The sequence below is a fragment of the Miniopterus schreibersii genome (genome assembly GCF_964146895.1).
Source record: "Miniopterus schreibersii genome assembly, chromosome: 4".
Classification (NCBI taxonomy): Eukaryota; Metazoa; Chordata; class Mammalia; order Chiroptera; family Miniopteridae; genus Miniopterus; species Miniopterus schreibersii.
Window position 1 is genome coordinate 21,985,481 of NC_138105.1, and position 15,372 is coordinate 22,000,852.

The 15,372-nt window shown below is 44.9% G+C and overlaps 1 protein-coding gene across 2 annotated transcripts in view; it reads right to left on the reverse strand.

Moving 5' to 3' along the window:
* Nucleotides 1–15,372, reverse strand: part of LOC308556100 (F-box/LRR-repeat protein 21) — an 89,053-nt gene that overhangs the window by 24,749 nt on the left and 48,932 nt on the right. The window contains exon 9 of one of the 2 annotated variants that reach the window (XM_081135184.1): nucleotides 1,501–1,700. In XM_081135184.1, the coding sequence (XP_080991310.1) occupies nucleotides 1,564–1,700 (137 nt within the window). In that variant the 3' untranslated portion in view covers nucleotides 1,501–1,563. Of the gene's footprint in view, nucleotides 1–1,500; nucleotides 1,701–15,372 lie in introns of those variants that run through there. The other variant, XM_081135185.1, reaches the window with a different exon arrangement.

Sequence of the window (15,372 nt, forward strand, 5' to 3'; positions counted from 1 at the left end):
TTTATAGAGATCCCAAACTCAAAACCCATTTGGATTGCTTCGTTGGAGAATTCCGTGACTTTAGGATTAACCCTTCACTATTTCCCTCAGCTGCTTTTCTGCTTCTAGAGTTTTATTGCAACAAGAAATTAATTCCTCATCTTTCATCTTTCACCCACAATTTAAGAGGAACCTCCTGCCACAGTTGATGGTCACTTAAATCTATTAGGCAGTGTAGTTCTCCTCTTAATGATTACTAAACATAATGGATAGCCATGAGTCTCAATTTGCAAGAGCTACTGTATTGAGGACTGTTGTGTTGAGTAGAATTCTGAGTCACATCAGAGCTCCATGGGGAAGAAGAAGGGGCCAGTGAGTGATGCCTGACCTGGGGAAAAAATGGAACATCACTCATTTGCTACCCCGACCACATACTCAGGATACTGTGGTTCAAAAATTAATAAACAGCCCGGCCAGGCGTGGCTCAGCGGTTGAGCGTCGACCTAGGATCCAGGTGATCGGGGTTCAATTCCCGGTCAGGGCACATGCCTGGGTTGCGGGCTCAATCAATGACTCTCTCATCATTGATGTTTCTATCTCTCTCCCTCCCTTTCCTTTCCTCTCTCTGAAATCAATAAAAATATATTTAAATAATAATAATAAAAAATAAAAATTAATAAACAAAATAATCTTAATTTTGTCTACAAAAGAATAGCTGTGTAGTGCAAGAAAACAGACCACTGACATTTCAAGAAGCCTGAGTAGTAATTTTCTGCATTTAAAAAGTTCACATTGGGCCTGCTAGCATGGCTCAGTGGTTGAGCATCGACCTATGATCCAGGAGATCAAGGTTCAGTTCCTGTCAGGGCACATGCCCAGGTTTCAGGCTTGATCCCCAGCAGGAGACATGCAGGAGGCAGCTGATCAGTGACTCTCATTACTGATGTTTCTATCTCTCTCTTCCTCTCCTTTCCTCTCTCTCTGAAATCAATGAATACATATTTTAAAAAAAATTCACATTGGGAAAAAAAGTTACTTCCATTAAGTGGTCGTGTGTGTGTGTGTGTGTGTGTGTGTGTGTGTGTGTGTGTGTGTGAAAGTCACTAAACCACTCAAATGTAATTACTATCTGTCATCAACAGAATCAAAATAGCTTTTGATTTGGACTCTAACTGTTCCTTGGTTAACTATGCCTTAAAAAGCAGATATGAACTATGACCCCAGCTGTATAAAAGTAACGCACACTGAGACAACAGAATGGTGGTCACCAGAGGGGAAGAAAGATAGGGAGGACTAATGGGTAATGGAGCTCAGGCATATGGTGACAGAAGGAGACTAGACTTCAGGTGGTCAGCACACAACAGAGTATACAGATGTTGTATTATAAAGTTGTACACCTGAAATTTATAAAATGTTACTAACCAATGTTACCCCAATAAATTTAATTAATAAAAAATAATAAAGGTAATGCATATTAAAAAGTAATCGGGGGAATCTACCAAAAGTGTTAATCAAGGTTACCTCTGAATGGTGCATTTTTGAGTGATTTTCTTCACTTCCTTCTATTGTTTATCCCAGCTCTTCTCAGTCTGCATCACGGTCAGATACATTGTCTACTTTCTCTGCCTTGCTCTGTGACCCAGGATCTGTCACCTCTACAGGCCACATTGCCTGGCTCTCATGCCCTCTGGCTTGCGGCTGGGTTTGGCCAATGGAGGTACCTGGAAGAGATCAGAGAGAGGGAGGGAAGAGAGGCTAGAAAAATGGAGTATCTGAATGACACTGGTACACTGCGGTATTTCTCAGCTGTACGGTGGATCCCTCACGTACACTTGCTGCTCTCCTTCTGCTTTCGTATATTCTTGCCCAGGTATGTAAGTAAATTACATCATCTCTAAGGGTTAACACACATCAGAATCTACCCCAAATGTGCTCACCTATAGGATTTCTATTCCTTCCATGAGGAAATTGAGAAGAAAATGGGTCCGGGACTGAGGACAGAGGCTGAGGTCAGGGTGGCACCCTGGATTCTGGATTCTGTGGCAGAATGTATCTTAACCTTGAAGATGGAGACTGGGTGCAGTTTTATGCTAAAGAAGTTTAATGTGATAAATGTTAGCTTTAGAATAATCATGAGGAAAATCAAGCAATGCTTTCTGATATTTAAAGAAAACATTTATGAATCCCATTAATTATATAATCGTGAGACCTTCCTTACAGATTTGAAAAATCAGGCCAAAAATGACAATAAATAAGTTTCTTTCTCTTATACATGTTTCTAAAATAAAATAACTGTGTTAGTCTATACCCTGGTTTCACTGTCGAGGGCTCTCTCAGTTTTGCTTTCCCAGGTAGTCAGCGGATAGGGTTTCTTCATTTCATTCTCTTTGATCAGTGAGTTACTCATTTTGACATCTCGATTTTTCAGTTCATATCATGACAAGTTCCATTTTAAACAACAGAACAAAAATCTATATTTAATATTCAAGTTTATATAATATTATTGGGGAGACAGAAGTTGGAAAAAATAAAATAGTGAAAGGAAGACGGTACAAAGAAAAGGACTGTACAAAGGATGGTACAAAGAAATGGATCAGCTGCACAATGCAGGCATTTTAAACCTCTGTCAGAAATGCAGAAACATCATAAGACAAAAAGACAAATGACTGAGATAGCTACATGCAACACAGGTGCCAAAGAATCAATATCGTTATTGTAATAAACAAATCAATTTAGAAATGAATTACGCAATAGAAAACTGGGTAAAGAGGAGCAGTAAATTTACAAAATAATAAATTAAAATGGGCAAAGAATGAATGAGATAGTTCACTGTTTGATCATTAAAAAAATAAGTTAAAAGTTTAAAAAGTGAGTCATAAATTTTTTAAATTCCTTGCAAATTTGCCAGATGAAAGACTGTTAACACCCAGTGTTGTAAGCATAACTCTTCTTAAAGGCAATTTCACACGTTTCAAAACTTTTTTTTTTTTTTAAACTTTCTTAAGAGTTTATTTGAGTCAAGCTGATGACATTTGCCAGGGAGCAAGACCTCAAGTGCTCCTCAAAACCCTTAGCTACACCCACCCACCCACAGAAATCGCCCTACTGCCCAATCGTGGGAGGTGGGCTTAAAGGCATCTGCACCAAGTGATCAGGTCAGGATTATAATGGCAAAATTTGGAACAACCCCAAATCAGGGGATGGGCTGAATAGGTTAAGATAAGTCTATGCAGTGGAATATATGCAGCTGTAAGTCATGTACACAGGCCATGAGACTGAATGGGAAAGTAGTTCTGATCTACTGTTTGGTGAGAAACAGGACACAAACAAGCTTGCATTTCACACAGATGTGCACCGTGAGGTGGTTTTGAGCTGTGGAATCTGGAGTACCCAACCTGCAACTGACTCCTGGCCCCAACTACCTCGGGTCATTCTGGGCAGATTTCCCACCCCTTCTAAACGGCAGTATCTCCGTTTGTAGAAATGGTGTTAATAAAAGCACTTACCTTATAGGGTTGTATTATATGCAGCCTGAGATCATCCAGGCAAGGTATTTAGTGCACTGCCTAACTCAGAACTGCACAGTAGGTCTTCGTTTTTTAAAAATAATGCTAAAAATATTCACGAAAAGTAGCCCAACAGAACACACACTGAAACCCTTGGTGGGGAGGCTGCCACGAGCTTTTACTTCTTTTACTCCTCTAGGTTTTCTTCATCGAATGTAGATTACATTTATAATGTTAAAAGACACACAATAAATATCACTTTACAAAGGGGCGATCAGGGCTCTTGGGGAAACAGCTGAAACCCATCTTTCTAGGAAGAAAAGGAAGAAGGAATGGCCAAGTGAGGGGAACCACCCCCACACTCTAGGAAACAAGCTCCCAGCCTATGGGCTCCTCCCCAGCCTGCCAGGCAGCAGGCCCGGGGTCACCGATGCAGATGCTCCGGTGCAGGCTGCACACTGGCCCATTGTCTGCCCACGGCCCGCTGTGGTCAATGGGAAGCAGATGGCCACGATTCCCTGAGCACACTGTGCTTCCCCTCACACACCTCGGATGCAGGGCCTGCTAGGATGGAGGGCCTGCTTCGAGCCGAGCTGCCAGTCAGCGAGACAATCTGCTTTTCATTTTATGGCAGAGAAAAGCCACAGAGGAGGAAGGGAGGCCATAGTTTTCAAGGTGTTGCGAGAGTTAATGCAAGAACCTCCCCTACTCTGAAAGGCAAAGCAGTCCAACCCTGCAGGAAGCCTGCAGCGCTGGTCAGTAAACTCAAACTCACCTCAAACTACCTCGGGTGGACGCAAGCCAACCCCGGAACCTGCAACCTGCAACCTGATGCTCCAGGCTCTTAGGACCAGCAGTAGATGAGTGCAAACAGGGGCTTCTTCAGTTTGCATTGTGAAGAGGAGGTAGAGGAGGGCGGGGAGGGGCTCAGAGCAGAAGTGGAATCACTATAAACACTGAAACCAGGGGGGGCCATCTGGCCTATGGGCTTCCTCCCTCCCCCTGCCTTGAGGTGCTGTCCTTTCCTGGGTAGCACCTGGGGTTTTGCGGTGGCTGTTCTGTCCAGGATCTTATTCCAGCTCTCCGCTCACTTGCTGTGTTACCTTTGGCGTGCTACTTAACCTCTCTCAGCCTCTGTCTCATTAGAGATGGGCATGAGACTCATGTTACCTGATAGGAAACAACTGCAGGAGATAATCCACAGGAAGTGTCTACTCAGTGCGTGGCTTATAGCAAGTGCTTAGCTGTTGGCTATTACCATTATTATAACTGCCAGCTTCTCTCTGCGTCTTATTTTCCTTGTCTTTACACTGTGACATAATTTACACTGTGGCATGCTTTTAATGTACTTTCTTCTCATAGCAGCAACTGTTTCCAGTTTTTGCTTAAGGGTGGCCTCTGCCTGTGTACCACATGTGGGTCCCCACCTGCAGTCACCAGTGACTTATGTTGCCTTTGGGATGCTTCCAGATCATTGTTTATGATTATTGTGTGACAGCCCAGTGCAGCCAGGGTTTCCCTATCAGGCAGCTGTGTAGCAGGGACAACGGTCTCGAGACCCAGCAGGGAAGTGCCACTCTGAAGCGCTAAAATAAGGACAGTCCAAGGAGGAGAAAGCCCAGGGCAGAGGGTGGCACAAGCAGGTCTATGAAGTGAGGAAGTGGTGGAATGGTTCCCAGAGGAAGGGGAGCAAACAGGAGATCTGAACAAGGGCTGCAATTTGAGAAACATCAGAGATGGTATAGAATCTTAACATGCTCAGGAAGGAGAAAGACTTCAGTGGCCTCTTGGAGGTGGTGGCAGAAAAGGAAGCCCCTAAGAGAAAGACATTATCAACATGAAAGTCTGGAAAAACAAGAATCGTAAAGGTGCCTGAATGATGGGAAAATTATAGGTGTAGGGAAAGAAAAGAGGATTCTGTGCAGATGGCTTAGTAATTGAGATTCTCAGAGCGACAGGTAACTGCTTCAAAGCATGTCCCAGTCAGGTGAGGATGCTTTGGCTGGCAGCTTTCTCTGAACGTGCTAATTGCACTTATTTGTTCTCAGACAAAAATAGCTTGTCATGATGGCTGAGGTGCCAGGGTGTGTGAGAGCATCTTCTCTCAGTGAGCAGGTGGACAGTTTGTTTGAATGACAGAAAATGCGTAACTATACCGTAACACAATCACTTTTTATGATTTTTGGATTGGGTCCTACAGCTATATGTCACAGAAGTAGCTGGATTCGGGGCCTGGCTGGGATGAGGGTTCCCAGAGAGAAAGAGCAGGTGGCAGCAGGTGGACAGTGATACTGTCCTTTGTATCGGCAGGATCGGCTAGGTTATGATGCAGGAGCAAACAACCCCAGATCTCTGGGCTTTAAACAACAGAGGTTTACTTCTCATTTATACCCCACTCCATGTGGATCGGCTGGGGCTTTGCTCCGCATCCCCTCACTCAGGGACCTGTCCTGATGGAGCAGCCACCATCTCAAATCTTGCTAATCACCATGGCAGATGGAAAGAGAATAGGCAATACCCACTGGCTCTTAAAACTTGTCCTCAGAATGATATGTCACATTTCATTGGCCAAAGTAAGTTACTTGGCCGTGCTGAATCACAAGGGGCCGCTCAGAAGAAACAGGTATATGTGAACAGCCCGCCCTATGGGCCAGCCAACCATACGCTCCACAGCATAGCCACCTGCTTGTCACTTGGCTGTCCCTCCCCTCCGCCTGCACCTCTCTCAGTGACTCTCAGCCATCTCTGCCCTTGTGGTCACCACAATCTTCAAGTCACATTTTGGATGTGATGATTGGTGATTGGTAACAGTACTTACAATGGACTCCATAACCATAATATGGAGGAAAAAGATGACCCAGAACCACTGACAGGACCTGGCTCATAATCCCGTTTACACCTGGAGAAACAGGGAGCCACAGGAGAACTATGTATGGTAGGCAGAGTTCTAACATGGCCCCCAGGATTCCTGCATCATCTCCCCTTGAGTATGAGTGAGACCTAGAAATATAATGGGATATCACTCCAACGATTATGCTACTTTATATGGCAAAAGGGATTTTGCCGATGTAACTAATTAGCAATAATAAATTGCAGGTGTAATCCCTTGGGTTAACCAAAAAGCAGATTATCTTGGGTGGGCCTGAAAATCTGGTGAGCCCTCAAAAGAGATGAGAAGCAGCAGCAGGCACCCTCTTGCTGGCCTGAATGAAAGCCCACAGCCTGATGTGAATGGCCTATGAGGGGCCACATGGCTTGGACCTGAGGGCAGCCTTTAGGTCAGCAGGGAAATGGGGACCTGAATTCCACCAATACCCTGAATGAGCCTGGAAGAGGACCCTAAGCTCCAAACGAGCACACAGCCCCGCTGACACCTTGATGTCAGCCTAGTGAGACTGAACTGAGAACCCAGCTGACCGATGCCCCAACACCTGACTCCCAGAAAGTGTGAGATTTAAAAAAATTGTGTTGTTTTACCCACTAAGTTTGAGGCAATGTGTTACACAGCAGTAGAAAAAGAATACACCAGGAAAGTGGCAGGATCTGCGACTTTGGCCCCCATGCTTCTCTTAAACTCTACCACAGCTGGGAAGGCCAACTGAGGCAGGATAGTGAGAAGGTAGGGAAATCCCTTGACAAGTGGAAACTGAGACAAAATAATTAAACAAGGCCAAATGATTTGAGTAATTTCCAGCCAGCTAATGAATCAGAAGTTTTTATCTTTCCTAACCAAGGAAACTTAGGAGCAAATGGTTTACACATTCTAGACTGTCCCGGGCAGACCTGCCTCAGTCCTGGTCGCTCTTCAGTCAGTGACGTTCTTTGAAAATGAAACCAACTAGAAAATAACCCCTGACCCCTCTATATGTAAATTTTGATGAAACATATGGAAGGACACACCTGAAAAGCAAAAGAATGTTCTGTTAAGGCCCTCCCCTGAGACATCCCCTAGGATTCCAGTGGCCACAGAAAGATAAAAAGCCTCAAGACAAAGGACCCACAGTGTGCTCAGACCCAAACCTTGTATCTCTGTTCTCTTTTCTAAGGAACACCATGAGACTTGCAACCACGGGAGGAGTGGGCAGTGGTAGCTCATCCCAGGCTAACCCCCTGACCCTGTCTCCAAGGCCCCCTTTTTCTCCGACTTCCCAGTGAGCTTACTTCTTTTACTGTGACTTCTGTTTCTCAGTGAGCCAAAGCGGCCGAGCCTAAGCTCTCCTGTTGATTCTTCTACCATAACACCTTTCTTTGTTTCACTGTCCCCAGCTTTAATAAACATACTCTCAAAATCATCTGGACTCATGTTGTGAAATTTTTCCTGCACGAAGTCAAGAACCCACACATGACCAGCAGGCCCAAGGCAGACCTGCTCCGGGCCCAGGCCCCATCTGGTAACACAACCAGACTTCACCCTTGAAGCTGTCAGGAAAACAAACTCAAGTACACACCCACCATGTTCTCTTTTCCTGCACTCTTTGCTTCATTCAAACCATCTCATACAACCACGACAGAGGAGTCTTTCAAAAACACTACGGGCATACCTCAGGTATACTATGGTTCAGTTCCAGACCACCGTAATAAAGTGGGTAACGCAATGAAGGGAATCGTAATCTTTTTGCTGGTAGAGGGTCTTGTCTAACTTGTAAAATATTCAACACCTATGAAGCGTGATAAAAGGAGGTATGCCTATACTTTCACCCAGGCCCTTCCCCTACTCAAAATCCTGCAGCAACTCCCTCTTGCCTGGGACATCAAAACTGGGCTTCTAATCTCAGTGTTCAAGGATTTCCAGCCCTTTCTCTCCCTCCTCCTGACCACAAACTCTCTATTCCAAGTCTGATGGTATCTGCATGGACCCTCTCAACTGCAAGAATTGCTCCCTTCCATGCCACTCCCCAGCTTGCTCCCTGGGATACTGCTTCCCCTGGTCCCTGGTCATCTGAAAGGGGCTTTAACACGCCAGCCCCTGGTAGCATAAAATCACCCACTGTGGCTCTGCCCACTGCACTCTCTCATTCTCGGACTGTCCCGCCGCACCTGGCACAACTATGACACATTCCTGCAGTTGATCATACCCAATAACAAACTTCCACGAGTGTCGCATCATTCAAGCCTTCTTTTCTTTCAAGTTCAAAAAAACACCCACAAGATTTCAGGTTCTCTAAGGGCAAAAACCTTGGTTCCTCCAGGTGCTACATGCACAATCAGAAAAGGTATTTGTACTCATAATACCCCACAAATGGAAACAACTCAAATGTCTATCATCAGGTGAAGAGATAAACAGATTACATTATATCCATACAATGGGATGCTGCTCAGCTAAGAAATAAATTATTAACAACATGCTACCATATGGATGAATCTCAAAAACAATATGCTGAGCAGAAAAAACTAAAGTGTATGTACTGTATGACTCATTTATAGAAAAATCTAGAAAAAGTGAAACTATATTGACAGAAAGCAGATAAGTGATTGCCCAAGGCTGGGGACTGGGAGTGATGGTGAAGGGATACAAGGGAGTTTTTTTGGGAGATGAAAATGTTCTGTAGTTTGATATTGGTGGTGGCTACATGGATGCATACATTTCTCAAAGCTCATCAAACTGTCTACTTAAAATGGCTGCATTTTATTGTATGTAAATTATACCTCAGTCAAGCTGACTTAAAGAAAATCTCAATATATCCTGAATCAACTAAGGCTTTGTTGGAAATGGCATAGAATATACCTTTCTGGAATGGAGAGCAGGACGTGATTTGCAAAGGGTGAGCGCAGGAGAATGTCTGCAGGCTCATGCTCAGGTAGCCAGCCCCTGGAAAGCCAGTAGAACCATTTCTTCCACACACGTGAGCTCCCAGGCTGACAGCAAAGATGTGGCTTAAAAGGTGGGAGTTAATCACCCTGGCCAGTGTGGCTCAGTTGGATGAGCATTGTCCTGTGCACGGAAAGGGTGCAGGTGCAATTCCCAGTCAGGGCACATGTCCAGGTTGCCAGCTGGATTCCCAGTAGGGGGAGTGCAGGAGGCAGCCAATCAATATTTCTCTCTGATATCGATTTTTATCTCTCTCCCTCTCCCTTCCTCTCTCTAAAGTCAATAAAAACATTATTATTTTTTTTAAAAAGGTGAGTTAATCAACTTAAAGAGGATTGCTCAGCAACAGAAGTCCAGAAAGAGGAGGGAGAGATAGGAGGGCAAAAAGGGGCGATGTGTTCAGGGAGAGTCCTGGATTGGGAGGTTCAGAGATTGTCTGGCCACCCACAAGGTCTTCTCCTGCCTTTTGGCGGGGGGAGGCTCTTACAGAGGCCTCACTATATGGCCAAGAAAAAGCTTGTGGAACCAGCCACCCTAGCTTGCTCTGAATCCACATGTCCCCACTACCAGCCTGGTTCCAGTCTGACTTCTAAAATAGCGGGTCCTAGAAAGGGGACATGGGTTTCCCACCAACGAGAGGTCTCCTCCTCTGTGTCAGAAGGCCACAGCCCAGGTCACAGCCCCCTGCTTCCCACTCTCACTCAGACACTGCCCGGCAGCAGAGGACCAGCGAGGGCAGCAGCTGCAACATAAGCAGAAATCAGCAGGGCTCCAGACCTGGAGAGAGCCAGATAAAAAGAAAATGTTCCCTTCTTTTATAAGAAAGAAATCATACCTGAGCAACTAGCACCGCTCATTGTAGAGAGGAAGAAAGCAAGTTCTGAGGCAAGAGGAGGCAGGGAGATGCAGTGAGCCCAGCCTTGGCACGAGCAGCAGCGGAGACTAATGGGCGCTAACGAGGAGAGGCAGGTGGAGATCAGCTCTGAGCTCACAGGGCCTATTTATACGAATGGCTGCCAGGCAGCCCCTCCACCTGACCAAATCCCAATCGCTCCTCTTTTCCTCTGAATTCCTGAACATGACCAACAGTACTACCTTCCATTGGCGCTCCCCGGCTACACTGGTCAGCACAGCCCTGCCCCACCTGCCCCATAGCCCAGAGACTCTGTTCTCTTCTCCCCATAGGTCAGGGCCTTCCCACCCTTCCCGGGGAGGTTCCTGGAAGCTCTTAACTTCCTGCCACCCTGCCTGCTGAACCCCAAGGACAGGCACTCCATCACAAAGAAGAGAATCAACAGGTATAGAGTACAGCGGCACCTCGGTTTTCAAATGTAATCTGTTCTGGGAGACCGTTCCAGTCCTGAAACATTCGAAAACCGAGGGACCAACAGCCGACAGCTGGGCCTCAGCATCTTGCCCTCAGCAGAAGCCGTGTGGCATGTTCGACTTCTGAGGCGTGTTCGAAAACCGAAGTGTTTACCTCCAGGTTTACAGCATTCGTAAACCGAAACGTTTGTTAACAGAGGCGTTTGAAAACCGAGGTACCACTGTATTCATCATCCTAGGCATTTTAATTACAATCCTCATAACAACCCTAGGAAGGTACTGCTATCTTCATGCTGACAAAGAACCTGGGCTTAGTTCATTTGCCCAAATCCAAACAGCTGGTAAGGGGCCAACTAGGATTCAAACCTTCCATCGCTTCTCTACTGCTCCCAGGTGCACTAAATACAGATCCGTCCATTTCCCCAATTAAAATCCTTCCATGACTCTCCACTGCTTACATGAGCGTTTGTCAATATTTTCTGTGGTCATAGACCATTTTTTCCAAACACCATTTGCACGGAACACTAACCCATCACACAGATAACAGCAGAGTGGACTCAGTGTGAGTGCGGTGAGGGCCAGCACCCTGCCCACTTTCCCAGTTGACATCTCCACTTGAAGTTTCAATGTAACGTTGGTTTGTGTAAGACTGAACTCTTGGTCTGATCCCTGGCCTCTTGCTGAATTTTCTGTCTTAACAAATGGTCAGATGTGAGAGCCACCCTTCTCTTCTCCCTCATGGTCCGTGACCAACACATCAGCAAGTCCATGGCCTTGCCTTCCACATCTCTCTTCAACTAGCCTCCTGCTCTTCACGTGCACTGTCAACACCCAAGCGCACAAATCCAAGTGGTTATGGTCTCCTACCTGGAATAGTGGCACAGCCTCCTCATATCCAACCTCGTACCCCAAAAGTCCAGTCTGCTCCCTACACAGCAGCCAGAGTGAACTAACACAAAATTCTCAGCCAAAGAAGAGGGCCACTCTGATACAGAAAGTGCCTGATATTTGAGTAACATTGTCACTCCCCTCTGCCCTCAATCAAATATGACCATATATTTCCTTTTTTAAATTTTTTTTTTTTAAATACCTGTTAATAAGCCTTTGGTTGATGAGACTATCAACCAAAAAGTAAGCTGAGAGTCCAGAAAATGAGATGCGGGTTGCTCAATTTGTTCTGTGACCACTGAGTTTCATCAGCCATGGAGCACAACTACCAGAATCTGCTCCCTCTCTCTTGCCCTCAATTGTTATGGAAATAACTTAAGTAAAATATTCAGAATTACAAGGAACACATACATCTAAAGCACTCTTACGTTTTTTGACATGAAATGATAAATGTGGCTATATGGACATCTGGTTGACAATACGATGTTCTGAGATCTAAAACAAATTTGATGATGTAATTAAATACCTATCTTTCTACTTTTACTTGTATTTAGAACAAGATTCCTCTCAAAATCCATCTATATTTGTATATATAAATGATGTGCAAATTTGGAGCAGATGTTTTTGGGTAGTTGGAACTCTTTTAGGGCTGGACTTCAACAGAAAAAAAGCAGACTTCATACATGCTTCACAGATAGTGTAATATAGCTACTTGAAAGGAATACTTATATCCTAGATAGGCTGATTTTTTTTTCTATATTTTATTGATGAAGGACAGAGAGATAGAAACATCAATGATGAGAGAGAGTCATTGATTGGCTGCCTCCTGCATGCCCCCACTGGGAATCGAGCCCACAACTGGGGCATGTGCCCTGACCGGGAATAGAACCACAATCTCCTGGATCCCAGGTCGATGCTCAGCCACTGAGCCACACCTGCGGGCTAGGCTGATTTTTAATTAACAAACATGCTTGCTTATTGTATGGTCCTCAATGAGTCAGACAGGGGAGTGTGTAGGCATTTCTGGGCGGGAGGGGGTAGGCCACCAGGGAGAAGGCTTACAGTACCTTCTCTGTCAGTGTGGCCTTGGGGTCTTCCTCTTCTTGCTGGCTGATCATCTCTCCCAGGGCCTTTTCACAAAAGCTTCCTGTGGGCTTGTAGCCTCAGAAACATCTGTCCTAGAGGGAACTGGTAAATGGGAGCTAAACCTGAAATCCCCACCAATGATACAAATCTTTGGCGGCATACATTTCAAGGATTTTTGAAATCCTCTCTTTTGCTGTGTTTACTCCTTTGAGTGTTTTATTTGAAGTCTTTGTTTTGAACCTTGTTTGGAATAATTTTCCAGACATGATTTTCTGGGGAGGCAGAGTGTCCTTCTGAAGATGAGTGCCTGTGATTTCAAGATAAAGTAGGTGATATTCTGCTGCATGTGGCCTCTGGCTCCCTTCTCCCTCTCATGTTACTGAGTGGAGAGTTACAAACCATAGTCCGGATTTTCTTTTTCCCCCTTCTTCTTTGTAACTTGGAAAATGAAAAAGTAAAGCAACAGTGTTCAACGTGGGAGGTCTTGGTGGATAAGCAGATTGGAAGCTGACTTAACCCAAACTATGACTCAGTCAGATTTCCTGACATAGAATAAGATTGTTTAACTCTGCTGATCTCAAATTAAGTTAGGTGTTCTGAGTAACTGAATCAGCATCCTCGGGCGGGCACTTCCTGTGATTTCAGGGGAGAGCAGGGTGGCTGAGCAGAAGAAGAGGGACTATACCAAGTGCCCCCTGAGTGCAAGTTGGGGTTTGAGGGTGGAGGATGCTGAGCCTGCTTCTTTCCCTGCGATGAGCACCTGAGTACAGATGGCCCCACTGTTTGTGTTTTTCTGCAGGAAATCCCTGGGGCTGGAAAGGTAGCCAAGGACCCTTGTGCCACCTCAGAGTAGCCTGGGTTTACTCTGGCAAAATGAATGACAAAGAATGACAAGAATGCCATAAATCCAAAAATCACTTTTCTGGTTGTAGTAATTACAAGGATCACTGAAAAGAGAGTACATGTTATCAGTCTGTTTAGAGAGGCTTGTGCATGCCCACTAAGGTTCAGTGCCAAGGCTAGACCATGCTGCCCATGTCATTTTGTTGTTTCAACTGTTTATCGAATGCTTACTATGTACTAAGCACTATACGAAGCTCAGTGATCATGTGACATCCCAACTAAGCAGAGTTCCGTGCTTTCATCGGCACAGAGTACTATTCATAAAAGACTGAATGAAAAAAGTAGTTTGAATCACAAAAGGACACACAGAGTATAAGAACATAATCAAACTATTAGCTACGGCTCTTTGGGTAATTGGATAATGGGCCGTTTTTATGTTCATGTGGCATTTTAAATATATACAACACTACCCAGGATATGTCTAACACAGACTACCAGGAGAAAGTTCTCCCAACAATGAATCATCTACAATTAGCAAGGGCAACATGTTATTTGTTGCCATAACTACACAAATCTTTACTGACTGGTCACTTACCACATTTGCTATTGAGAGCTGGTTGATCTAGATTTCTCCTTAGGAAGCCCTCACACTTCGATCCTCTCAGCTTCCTTCGTAGCTTTGCAGTATATCGTACCTGGGTGGACAAGTTTGGTTCAAGTCCCAGAGAACCCATACGTCAACGTTTATTTGTTCTCACATATTTTATGTATAAGAAAATGGAATTTGAGTAAATTTCAAAGCCAACGTGGAAACCAGACCTTCCATTTCCCACCAGAAAACTGCATCATGCTATTGCTTTTCATCTTTTTTCCTGGGCCAAGTTTAGACAAGAGACATAAACTCGAGGTAATTTCGAATGCGCCAAGGTAAGCGGAGACACCTGCTGCTGGAACATGGAGGTCTTCAGTGGTAGCACTAGGGAGGCACACTGCAGAGTGGTGGCCAAGGGCAGCTCCTTATAAATGCTAACTGCACGGAGCAAGCATATTGGGGTTTCATGTAAATGCTTCTACTTAACATATTTGCAGAATTTGCAAGGAAAACAATAAAAGTGAAATATTTGGTGGATTACGGATGACCAAAAGGTTATCTTACTGCAGGGAAAAGGTGTGTGGACTGGTCCTAAATGAAATTTGATGTTGTTGTAAGCCATGGATGTGCCCCAGACTGGACCTGACTGTGGTAAGTATCCATAGTCTGAGAAAGCTGCCTCACTATTGCTATAAAGTTCATGGCGCAAAGTGTATGAATACTATTTCTGCTTTGCAGTCACCAAGTGGAAAATACCAGCTTTGATTTGGACCTGACAATGTGCACCTCTAGGTTATGCTTTGATGATCTCAGCATAAATTCTCTTCACATGTTTACTAAACAGGGTAACATTGCCATGGATACTTTCCACTGCCCTATAACCTCCCTTACACATTCTGGCACTTTCTTTCAAAGCTACCACATATGATACCAATTGAACACATTAGCGTGTCACTTGTTCTTAGCCTGGATGGGGACTCCAGAGAGAAAGCTGCATAAACATATGAAGAGCAAGGGAACATAAAATGAAGGTGAATGAGAGGGGTGGAGACAGACAACTTGACTCAGAAAATGCACTTGGGTGACTTAACCCTTTCCTAGCTCACGGAGCCTCCATGCTTAGGCTAACCAAAATCACCGAAGGGGCGGAAAGGTGAATGTGTTTAGTTGAGATAGGTGACAACAGGAGGCAGAGAGAGAGAGGATGGCTGTGGCACACAGAGAAGGGGAGACAGCCTTTATCCTGAGGCGCACATGCGGGGAACCTGCGCTCAGCTTTCAGCCTCTTCACTCCCAGGCTGTGTGGAATAGAAGTGCCTTCCCTGCAGTCACTACGGAAGGGA